Source organism: Lathamus discolor, chromosome 1 (assembly GCF_037157495.1).
Source record: "Lathamus discolor isolate bLatDis1 chromosome 1, bLatDis1.hap1, whole genome shotgun sequence".
NCBI classification, from domain to species: domain Eukaryota; kingdom Metazoa; phylum Chordata; class Aves; order Psittaciformes; family Psittacidae; genus Lathamus; species Lathamus discolor.
The window spans coordinates 58,576,719-58,589,490 of record NC_088884.1 but is presented as its reverse complement, the minus strand read 5'-3'; the positions used below and the strand labels follow the sequence as shown (position 1 = coordinate 58,589,490).

General features: G+C 36.9%; 1 protein-coding gene across 5 annotated transcripts in view; it reads right to left on the bottom strand.

Moving 5' to 3' along the window:
- Positions 1-546: 546 nt before the first annotated feature.
- Positions 547-12,772, bottom strand: part of SMC1B (structural maintenance of chromosomes 1B) — a 34,304-nt gene continuing 22,078 nt past the window's right edge. For 2 of the 5 annotated variants that reach the window (XM_065672826.1, XM_065672832.1), the window contains 9 exons: positions 11,509-11,654; positions 10,152-10,305; positions 8,647-8,745; positions 7,776-7,932; positions 6,888-7,042; positions 4,565-4,716; positions 4,247-4,316; positions 1,842-1,952; positions 547-1,567 (listed from right to left, as the gene is read on the bottom strand). In XM_065672826.1, the coding sequence (XP_065528898.1) occupies positions 1,463-1,567; positions 1,842-1,952; positions 4,247-4,316; positions 4,565-4,716; positions 6,888-7,042; positions 7,776-7,932; positions 8,647-8,745; positions 10,152-10,305; positions 11,509-11,654 (1,149 nt within the window). In that variant the 3' untranslated portion in view covers positions 547-1,462. Of the gene's footprint in view, positions 1,568-1,841; positions 2,356-4,246; positions 4,317-4,564; positions 4,717-6,887; positions 7,043-7,775; positions 7,933-8,646; positions 8,746-10,151; positions 10,306-11,508; positions 11,655-12,772 lie in introns of those variants that run through there. The other 3 variants (XM_065672836.1, XM_065672842.1, XM_065672828.1) reach the window with 3 other exon arrangements.

Here is a 12,772-nt window from a genome sequence, read left to right as displayed (position 1 = left end):
CTTTAAAAAAAAAATAATAAAAAAATATATATAAATGGAAGACATTTACTGAAAAAAACCCTTGTTGACCATTTCTTGTCCTGTGTAATGACGGTGATAGGACATCTCGGATGATGGCATACACTCCCTTAATAAAATGCTTAAAGCTAAATAGACCACTGTTGTATAGTAGCTAAAAGATGTAGCTTTCACCATTCTTCAGACCATTCAATTCTTTGCTGTATTTTTCTATTTCAGCAAATGGTTAAATAAACACAAACCAACCCAAACTTCAGCATTTGAAATACAGTGTCTGATGTGGCTCGGAGAGCTCTGAAACATCACTAGAGGCTGCTCTTCTGTTCATCCTTCCGACTACTGTAAGTATTTCCATATCTGTCAATGGAGCCTGAATTAAGGGGCTGATGCCGACTCATGACTTACAGAGTAAATGATTTTAATAGATTATAGCAGTAACATAACTAGTTGACATACATCTGTCTACAATATAAGTGGGCACACTTAACATTGTTGAAACATTCACAGAGGAACCTGTTATTACTACTCACATCATTCCTTTCTATGCAGTAACCCCACCTGACCAGACACCAGTTGTGTGCAACAAGCACAGTATCAGTGGCACATTACAAAGTTTATGTCCACTGTACTGCTTATACACAAGGAAGCTAGTATATGAACGTAAGATCTAATAATGAACAACCACAAACCCAATGAAGCTCTTCAGCATACACTGAGGTGAAACATAAGCCAGATGAAACGATTCAGGCTCTCTCAGTGTTCCATAACCAACTTCATTAACTTGGCTCCCTGGATGAAGTATGGCCATCAACATAAACTGGGCTTCACTGGGATAACTAGGTAATAACAGTCTTAACTGCAAACCAGTAGACTTTTTTCTGGCTGTTTTATTCCTTCAACTTTTGGGTGGGGTGAAATACCTCACAGGTGAAATTTCTACAGCTTGCATCATGCTTATAGAGATGTATCATGTGCTTTTGTAAACTTGTATTTTCATAAGGTTGCAGCAGAAGACTGAAGTCTTACTGGCCAGCACAGGAATCACCTGAGATAATGGGCAGATTCCAGTAACTTGTTTTAAGAAGCAGAAAGTAATCTTATCTGAAGGCAAATGGATGGAGCTGCAGAAGAGCCAGACTGCAAAAGGTCTTGACCAGTGGTACTGTGCATCTAAGCAGTGGGCTGGGGATATGGCTAAGCAGGTTACTGTTCATCAGAAAAGCGAGAGGCTTACCTGCACTTCAGGAAGAACACCTGGCACTCTCTTGTTAACAGAACTGTATCAATGAACAACAGTTACTTCAACATTCTAGAAAACTGCTTCATTTGAAGGGGGAACATTTGTCTAACAACCTCTAATGGCCACATGCAGATTCAGCTTTATAACAGGCACCTGTACACACGGTTGTTGCTGTTGTCACCTGGCCCCACAATCATCCACACCTTATTCTGAACTGCGTTTGTGCGTCTCTCTTCTTTCCTGGTCATCAGTGTCTGGATACTCTGTAAGATCCAAAGTCAGGACTCGACTGAACATAATATCATCGTGCTAAAAGGAGGAAAGATCATACAATTGAAAACACTTCTGTCATTCGAAATAAGCATTTAATAAATTACTGTGAGATGCAATAACAAGCTTGAGTTACCAAAATGATCTTTTCATCGAGCCAGCACCTGCAGTTATTTCTGAACATAGAGTAGTTCAAATCCAGCAACACAATTACATACATGATTCATTGGAGTAACACTTAAAGTGTAAATCAGTACTTCAACAAACCCCAGTGTGTATTATTTAACAAAAGCTGGTAATAATTAATTGTTACCTCTGGACACACTCCAATCAATGCATCTGCTTTGGAATAAAACTCTTCCTTTAGAGAAATAACTATCATTTGTATCTGCTCATGTGCCTGCTCTCTAATGAAACTTGATACCTTTGGGAAGAAGCCAAATATTTCAGTAAGTTAACCATGCTGTAATTAGGGAATGATGAGGGAAGAACTAAACAACATTAGCTCCAGAATTCAGTAACTCAGTTAGGAAGCAAGATAAAATGAGAAATAAAATAGTCTTATGACAGACACTTTGCATGTTCCTAAAACAACCCCTCACATTTGCTTTGTGAAAATGCTCAAGAAAATAATCATTCACTCCAATGAGTAAAGGTACAGAAAAAGGCCAGTGTCAATGCAAAATATTGCACTTCACAGCACAACAAAGAAAAGTGGAAATTCCTGAATAAGAAAAAAAAAGGCGTGAAAAGATTGTTACTGGCAGTATACTAAGGTCCTCAATATGTATTAGTTCACTGCAGACAGCATCAGTTTTTTCAATTACCTGCAAAATAAAGGGACAAACATGAACTGATAAATTGGTGACTGAGTAAGGCAGTGTCCCACAATATAAATTAAATGCTGAACAAAGGAAAACCTGTACATTTTTAATGCAACTTTTGCCTGCACTGTTATATCGATGTGATATGGAAGTAATTTTCTTAATGGAAACACTGTCTTTAGGGAGTTACATAATTCACATTCATTTTACAGTGCAATTACAAGTAAATTATTGGAGATCTGCTTCAACATAAACTGTAAGAATGGACAGAAAAAGACTTAGGAAGTTGTGAATGCCCCATCCCTGGCAGTGTTCAAGACCAGGCTGGATGGGGCTTTGAGCCACCTGTGGCAGGGGCATTGGAACTGGATGATCTTCAAGGTCTTTTCCAACCCAAACCATTCTGTGATTCTGTGATTCATAAAACCTGGATACCAGTGAGTACTAGCGACATATATACCATGCATCCTTTTTGCTCACTTGCAGTATTTAATTCCTCTGTCTGAAGGCTCTGGTACTTTCCACTAACAACTGCATCTCAGAGATAAGGAACAAGATATGAAAGACTTCGGGTGCACAGAAACATTGAGTTAATTATACTGGCATATTTTGCAATATATGGCAAAATATATATGGCAATTTTGCATTTGCTCATTCTGCAATTTAGAACACTTTTCACACATGCTCAAATAATAATGTGACTCTCCTTATAAGAATCCCTAGATAAACATTGAAGCCAATCCAAGAAATTTTCTAGGAAACAAGATGTTCTGTCAATGTCTTCCTGCATTTCAAGGGCAGCTGCTCTCCAAGCACATTACACATTACCACCTGTATCGCATGTTGTTGATGGGAAAAGAGAAGCTCTATTTGTTATTCTGCCCCAGCCCCTCTGCACTGCACCTGGCCAGGGCAGAGCAGGCAGGCAGAGGACTGCAGAAGGGCAGTAATCCAAGCACCACTCCGGGTGGTGCAGCTGGTGTGCTGCAGCCTCATGGCAGATGAGTGGCTCTAGCCAAGATGATCACAAAACAGGGAAAAGCACAATTCAACTTGAAAGCAGGAAGCAGATTAGCTGGGCCCCAAGGAAGGCCTAATGACAGGCCTAATACAGACAATACTAAGGCAATTTCAGGGTTAACCCTGATATGTAATATAATCCAAGTTTAACTGCTCTTTGGCCATGAAGTATTATTTATATATGATACTTTCCTAAATATACATTAGACCAGAACTTAAAAGACTTAAAACTTTCTGCATTGATGTTCTTTATTTTCTTGGATATACATCTTATAGGCATACAACTTGCCAATGTACTGTTTCTATTCTATTGTAATCTTTTGTTGCAGTGAATAGTTGTTAGCAAAAAAGGGGAAGAGAAATTAAGAGGAGGACAGAAGGGTATTTTAATCAAGCAAGAATTCATGTGGCCAAACCAATGGGAGTGATAGCCCTCAACTGTTTTTAATGTGTAGTTGGCCAATTAGATAAGAGCAATACTCCAGTGATAGAATGACTCGATTCCAGCAGGCGCATACACTCTTTAACACTTCCTAGAGGTAAGGGAACTCAAAGGCCTTAAAAATTCCAACTGAACCAACCCACCAGCACTTCACCAGTGACCTTCCTGTCAGACTGTACCACACATGGCACAAGGTGGCATGCCTTCAGACTCCTGACCAATTTTTCTCAACTTCAAAGCTTGGGAACTAAGTAACACTTAGATTTATGAATTTAAATCTAGCCCTACTCTAAACCCAATATATTTTAAAACGGCTTAAGACAGCGTAACCAATCTCTTTATATCAACAACCTATAATGAAAAGTAGCCATCCTTACAAAAGGATAGCACTATATTGTTGACAGAAAGATAAAGTGAAAGGGACCAACTTACTTTATGAATGTTTGTGTTATCCAGGGCAGCATCTATCTCATCTAAAATAAAGAAAGGTGCTGGCCGAAAACTGTAGAAAAGAAGATAGTAATTTGCATTTAGATGCAAAAATATTAATGAACATTCTCAGCACATTACAGATTTCCTTTATCGTAACATTTTGGTAAGAAGTAATGACAAGTAAAGAATAAGGACTTTAATAATCTGACTACGCTATTAGCGGATTTCTTTTCCAACAGGATTGTAAGTATAACACTCTCTATCTTCCTGTCACTTACTTAGCCACATACCTGTGTAAGAGCCTAGTATTACTTTTACCTGTGTATAGCAAACACAAGAGCCAGGGCTGCCACAGATTTTTCACCTCCTGACAAACTGTCCATTGGCATAAAGCGTTTTCCTGGAGCCACGCAGTTAAAGCCAATGCCTTCCAGGTAAGGCTCCTCAGGATTTTCAGGACTAAGGAATGCCTGGAAACACATATTTCATTATTAATAGTGACAGCTATACAATTATTAAGATGGGTATTTTCTAGCTTTAAATACTGACTGAGGTAGTATGGGAACTACCAGTACTACAGTAGGAAGCCCCTGTTCATCTAGACTGAAGAGCAGCATTATAAAATTCCCCAGTGAATATGCCTTTTTCAATGAACCATGAGCCAGGAGGCTGATTAACAAAACCACCTTGGGAGCAACTCCACTATCTGTTATTTACAAACTCTCAACCACTAAACAAGCTGGATTTTATCACCTTTCATATAAACGCTTTAATTTTTTAATTACTAAAAATTTAGACTTCCAAAAGAGTTTTCTTTTTTGTTTGGAAGTAAATCTACTTCCAAAATTAAATTTTTTTGTGAAAGTTAGTTTTACAGAATCTTCCTTTGAGGTGGAGAAAGATTTTAATATAGGCAGGCTTTCTCTCCTCTTTGTATCCTTCTTCCCAGGTTCAAAAACTAAAAGCATTATCTTAAAGGAATGGCCATTTTAGGAAACCATTAAAAAGGATGATGGATAAGCCTGTTCCTACCTGGTTTATGTTTCCCATTTAACAGAAGAAACAAGAAAACAATTCAGTCTCTTCCCTTCTGCACAAGTGGATACAGATAGAATTTCCATAAGTGACACTCATTTCAAATGGCTCTTCTCATATTTACAGTGGAAGAAAAAAACAAAACAGAACACTACACGTACTTCAATTTGAAACAATTTCTGCAGTAAATAGTGCTGGAAGCAAGATACAGTGCTTGCAGGATCTTTGTTTTGTATGAGGTACACTTATTTTCCTCTCTTTCTCTGCTGAGAGAATGCCTATCATTTTAATAACACTGTTTTTCAGGCTGTAAGCATGTCATATATCTTGCAACGCAGCTCCCAGTTCTGTGCCACTGCATCTATCTATGCAAGAGGAAGTTTTCAGATGGATGGACCCTACTAGCAAAAATCATAGCTTACTACGATACATACATTTTTGCTCATCGAGATATGAAAGGAAAGACATTTCTCTCTCCACAGAAGAGGAATGGAAGAGAACTTGTGTTGAACCCAGGAGTGAATCTGTCTATGTGCAATTTCTTAGGCTGTAGTTTCTTTTGAATTACTCCTAGCACACAATGTGCTGATGAAATAAATTCTACTGAGCAATATATTCAGTGCATGAATGCTCTGAGTCCAGAATCTCTGGAAGTTAAATTAATCAATCAAAGCTTCTCTTTTGTAGACTGTACAGTAAATCATTATTATAAATGTTATTAATATATTAAGGAATATTAAAGGCAATTTCCTGTTAATAGTTGTTAAGGTTGCTTAAAAAGCAGCTGTTCAAGCTGCAACCTAGGCCACCTCCCCTGATGGCAAAAATCAGAGCTAATCCTTTCTTTAGCTAACCAGAGCACACAGAGCAATCACTTCTCTCCCAGCACGATCAGACCAGCTTCCTTCAGCCGCTATGTTTGTACCTAGTAGGCAGTTTTAGCTTCCCAGCTAATCACAGGATAATCTCTTGACCAGGCTGCCACTATGGCTCAAATCAAGGCACAGCTTCCCAAACCTCAGAAAGCAAGCACCAAACTAATTATTTTTGGCAATGCATCTGGAAAATACTCGTTGTTTCAGTGATGCAAAGTCAAGATCTGACTGGTGTTCAGTCCAGGGGAGAAGGTATGTGCCCAGTAATCAGGAAGAAGGAAGTGTTTTATTATCCTCTCCAACCTACATGCAGAAAGGATATACTTAAAGATACTTAAGATGTTCACTGAGTATCTGACTTTGACAGGAGAACACAAAATCTCATTTAAGAGAGAAAAGAGTTCAAGCCTGAGTTTTTAAACATTCAACCACCTACATGATTTGATGTAACCAAAACATTTGGGAGTTTCCTCTTTATTTCCAGCAGTAATACTGGAACACTTGCAAAGATTAAAAAGTTGTGAATGCCTTATCTTTTTTAACTATTTAAGTAGGGTATAAGGAGCTTCAAACGCAGCTATTCCTCCTCTGACCCTAAAATTCTAAGCCTGTATTTGGGTAATTTTCTTCTTCAGGACTGAAACTGTCACTAGAAAACAAAAGTGTTGCTAATTCTCTTATTCTAGGTAGCAAAACTTCAAGCAGGCTTTGAAGCTAAGCCCATGACACACCTGAGCGCTACTGTTCCTACAAAGTTTCTTGTAGATCTGGTCGATAGCTACAGAGGCATGCTCGAAGCACTGGCTGAATAGCTCGTATCTCCTTCTTTTCACTTGTTCAAATTCTTGCTTGCATGTTCTAGCTTTCTTCCTGCTGGTCTCAAAAGCTATGAAAAACGATTACTGAAATTATTCCACAGTAAACCTCTGAGCAAATACACAGAATGAATATATGTTTTGTACCATAATAAGCATCAAGGAAAATACTTATTGCAGAAAAAGATTCTAACACAGATACAAGGAGTATACCAACATTCTGAGTTTCTTTCCAGATTTCAAATGGAGGGCCCAAAAATTGAACAGCTGGGATGTATTCAATCTGCTTTATGTCTGGAGCAATGAACAAAATTCTTCTCCCAATTCCTTCTGTAAGCTGGGCAGCCTTAAGCAGCACCAGCATTTGCTTTTTGCAGCTTCAGAATTCCTTGGTTTTCTTAATATGTAATGTCTGCAGTGCTCTTTTAGGGAATCAGTAACTGCAGCAATGCTCATATCTGACTTTTGGACAACATGTATGTGTTCCTTCAATGATTTAAGAAAAAAAAAATTAATTTATTATTAAAGTAAGTACTATTTAGAAAATAAGAAATTTAAAAATATTATGTCATTTAGCAAACAAAATACCTTTCCAATCATTCAAACCGTATTTCAATAAACTACTGCAGAGTTAAGAGTATGTTAATAAATAGTTTACATATAATGACAACTGAGGATGAACACTTGAGCATAAAAGGTACCTTAATATCTGAAAGAAGCAAAGGCAGCAGGACCAGCCCCGGAAAGAGGTATTTCAGTTAGGGTGAAAACTCTCATAGGTTAATAAGAAAGACTCAGCATTACCATCTATTGATTCTTGGAACTTGTCCCGAGCTATCTGTAGTTTCGCTACTGCTCTCAGGTTTGGAGCAGCTGTCTTCATTAAAGTACTCTCTTTAGATTTTATTTCCTGCTGCATCTGGTTCAGATGATCCTGTATATCTTTATCAGAGTCTAGGTCCTAATGGAAAAAAAGTAAAAATACCAGAGCAGTAAAATCTGCTTTTATGCCAAGAAGTTTCAACATACACAGCAAGCACCCCTAGTTTCTGGAAGAATTCCCCCTCCCACCCGATAGCTTTAACTAAAAAACAAACATGAAACTCCACTCCGAGCCTTAGTTCTCAGAATAAATTTACAAGGTCTTAAGTATCGTTCCACAAAGACCTATAGAAACAGACACAAATTCCCTTCAGTCTAGAAGTCTGGGTTAAAATATAACACAGGAGGATGATTAGCTGACTTCACTACTTCATTTCTGAAGAAAACGTCTCGATTAATTCATTGAGAACCTGTCTTCAAACAGGTTCCAGTGGTGACAGATTCTTCCCTTGCTCTGTAACCAGCCTCTGACACAGAGAGTTGGAACTTAATGCAGAAGGTAAAGGAGGAACTAAAATCAGAGTTATATTTACTATTTATCCATTCTATTTTTTATAGTTTAGAAAAGCTTTAAATTAAATTTAGTTATATGGGAAATTGATCTATCCAGAAATCCCATACAATTAGTACTATGTATGATTGCAAAAGCAAAACAAAAATACTTATGCACTTAAGCTTAACAGTGGTTTTGGTAACAGTGATTTAGAGACTAGGTTGAAGAATAAATAATTTCAACAAATAAAGTACTTTAAACAAAAACTCAATCTTTAATAACTTCAAACAAAGAGACTACCTTCAGGTCTTCTGCTAGGCTGCTGTAGTCAATCTGAATTGCCTCTTCCCTTTCATAGATACTGGATGTAGTCTGAGTGTCTTCTGTTTCAGGTCCTAGCTATAAATAGGAAGGACATTCCAGTTGAGAAATATGACAGTTAAGTTTTAAACCATTAAAGCAATACATTAAAAGGATATAAAACAAGGAGACAGTGGTAACATGGTATGACGTAAACTTATTCCATAGCTCCTCCCCTAGCCAAAATGGAATTAACAGCTGAGTCTAATTAAAAACCATACCTTTTAAATGAAAATAAAAACATCTGCTAATTTATTTCAGTCTGAAGCTTAGAAGAAAGCAGCAGTAGTTTATTTGTAATGTATTTAGAACAAAGTGCACACTTTAAATCTTCTGATTGGAAAGGTTTATATGATAATTCAAGCCTCTTTAAGTAAAGGCTCTGAAATGTGTAAGTCAAGGCATTTCTGAGCTGGCTTTAGAAGCAATGAGTAGCATCAATTCTGTACAGCATAAGCAGAATATCTCCTAGACACTGTACACCTGGATTTCAAGCAACTGCTTTCCCTTGAATGGAACACATGCTGCCGGCTGTTGTCAGTCCCTTTCCCAACCAAGATTCTTTCTCAGAACCAGATCTTAGTGGTTTTATCAGGGATATTCATTAGGAATCTAAATTGTTATTCCTATTGCCCATCTCCTCAGTTTCATCTCTTCCTTACTGATTAACATCAAGAGCTGAGCTGTCTACATACTCTGATGATTAGCAGTCCTTTCCCTTCAGAGACTGCCCATCTCTCTGCATTCATTTTGTCTTCTGACCCACTCATTCACACCTATCCTCCAGAAAATACTTTTCTAAGGAGTGGTATCAGCAAGACTCCTTTCAAATTCACAGACTAGCTACAAGTCCTTCAAAACCCCTAGCTATTTTATTTTGAAACAATGGAGAAAGTTTACCTTCCCCTCACAGAAGATATGCTGGAAAATGAGGGAAAACTGAGAAAAATAACAAGGGTCAATCCCCCGATGGCAGAGCATTTCTATTTTAGCCTACCCCCAATTGCTGTGAATATTTGTATCTACTGAAGACAAATGGATGATTTTAGACAGCATTTATATTATGGATGATTAACTAATGACTATGTCAATTCATGTACATGCTATATTTATTTATACTTCTGAAGTGACCCCTGTGCATCCCTTTACTCCCTTTACTTATCTCAAGTACTCCTTCACACTGATTTTCTTTTACCACAGCAATTTCACATATTTCACAGGAACACATTTCAAGCAGAAGTAAAAAATACTTGCAACAATATTTCTGTCTACAAAAATAAATATAAAAAAAATAATCCTTCTCTTGAATGGATAAGGCCTAATCATATGAAAATAATATTACTGTCCAAGATAAACAGTCCTGTAAGGAAAAATAAGTATCTCTAAATTCAAGACTGAATAACTGCTCGTCCATGATATCCATCTTTTATAAACATTTTATGTACCTCAACTTCACTGATGTCATCCAGCAATCCAGATAGGAACTTTATTTTCAAGTCCTGCACTTTGCATTCGAGAAGCATGTTATGTCGTCTCAATCTTTTCTCTTCCAGAGCGGTTTCTATAGTTGTAGCTTCTTTTTGTAATTTTGTAGCTTCTCTACATACACAAAAGATACAAAACAATTAAAAAGCAGAAGCCAGTAACATCCACAGCCATACAACATGAAAAAAACCAGTTACCGAGTTTCCTCTATAATCCCATCAAACATAAATGAAAAACGTACTTCTTCCATCCCTTTAATTCTCCAAAATAACTCAAAAGACACCTGGGAACCACAAGCTATTCCAGCAGGCAAAGTTAACACTGCTGTTCTGTATTAGCTTTAACTATTGCAAGGTAAATGCTAGTAGCACAGACTTAGTTTCAGCATATTGCCAAGTTCTCACTAGAGCATGTTCAAATATCCACCTTTCCTAATTGCAAATGAACTCTCTTTTGTTCAGCTCTGCAGAACATGCATGGAAATTTGACCCTTTGGAAATTTAATCAAGTATCTTTTATCATTACCCTGCTTGAAATACATGACTCTTTGCAATGAATTCCTTTGATAGCATCAAGTTGCTAAGTAAGGCAGAGACGCAACAGCCTTATTTTGTAAAAATTACACATTATAAAATTAATTACTAGGCACATAATCTGCAAGCTTGTGCAGAATTCCGTAAGTTCCCCTAGCCATACTGTGCCAACATGTCTGTTTTTAAACACAGGCTCCTGATTAAGAGACATGAAACACATCAATAATAAAGCACTTGATTTAAAAAAAAAACAGTAAGGACAAAACAGTGACCTAAAATTAGTATTAGTTTAAAGTATCCAACACTTGAAAGGCCTGGAGAAAATGAGAATGCTGAAATCGGACCAAAAAAAATGATAATTTCTCAATAACTGAACCAACCATACTACTCAAAGAAAAATATGAAACTACCAGTAACCTTAATATGCCCCCTCCACCAAGTTGTAAGCTACTTATCAGAAGTCACTACATATTTTATCAGAAATCACAACATATTTATCAGAAATCACAATGAGACCTAACATGACGTAGATAGTAAGATAATGTTCTTCTATACAGTTTACGGGACGGTTCTCATTAAATAATCTCATTCACAACACTTTTGGGAACCAAATGCTGAATCAGAAAGTCTCTTTAACTAATGCATACTGTAAATGCAAATTACCATGTCTCTAATGAATCTTTCACAAGAAAACAGAGCAAGAGAAATTAAAACATCTGATCACTACAACTCTTCTAAATATTACCACATTTATCATTTTCCTAGGAGCAGAATTAGCAATTACCTATTAAGAGTTAATAATGTCTTTCTGAACTCTTCAACTTCATTTTGGGCTTTTATAACCTCGGATTTATGAGCACTTAATCTATCCTTAAATTGTTGCCGCTCCTCCACAATTTCATTCACTTTTTTTAGAAGCTTTTCCTCATCCTGCATAGAAATATTTACAATTTTAACCTTTCACCAAAAATCTTGATATGGAGCTTTTATTATACAGAAAGAAAGAGTTAAAGTTCAAACCTGTTAAAATACATTCAAATGTGTTACAGCACAAAATCTGAAAGGTCTGGGAAAACTACTGCCTGTCTTATACATAGGAATATCCAGATGTTTTGTAGACATAGGCACAGCCAGCTCCAGATTTATGACTGTACTAGAGTAAACTATGCAGTCAAACAAGCAGGGATCCTAGGATGCCTGAAATCTGTAGGCTACTCCTTTTTCCTTAGTCCCTTGTCCCTGCAAGAAGGATCCCACCCGCTGTACATCTACAACGTATTCAGCAACACCTAAGGTAACCTGAAATCTGAAATCCTTTAAAAAGTATTGTTCATTAATGAGAAATCCTGAGTTAACCTGAAGAGAACAAAGAATCTGTGGAGGTACTCTAGAAGGGTCTTCCACTATATAACCCAAATTGCTAAATTGCTAGAATTAAGTACTAGAATATGGTAAATCTAATGCCACATGCATGAAGACATGGTCCTAGAGACTATGGGACTAGCTAAGAGACTAGTATTATGGCAATCTAAACAAGACTTAACTGCTGTTGCAGTATCCAAAGTAACTTCAGAATTTAATACCAATAATCCTTCTCCAGGACAAAACCATCTGAATTTGTTCAAAGTTGTATTTCAGAAGAATTATGCACACAGGCATGAAGTCAGACATGTTTTTGTGCATGACTAAAGGTCTATTGTATTTCCTCAGTATCAGAAATACGCATCTTCTAATGTTAAAATATATAGAGTTCAAATGATGCATGTGGGCATTTTTGCCCACTTTGGGATAGTTTTACATTTCACTTTTGTTTTTTATTCAAAGCACTATTACGCATCTTTTCTCCTTCACTTTCCAGTGCACCACAAGCAACATCAACATAACAAAAAATTACAAGTAAAGAACGCTATGAAGGAGGAATCCATACAAATTAACTAAAAATCTAAATTAGTTTTCACAGATTTAGTTTAAGTCTATTTAAGGCTGTGAACCACCTTAAAAGATGCACAGCACTGGACTTGTTTACTATTACTCCTAGGATCTTCTAA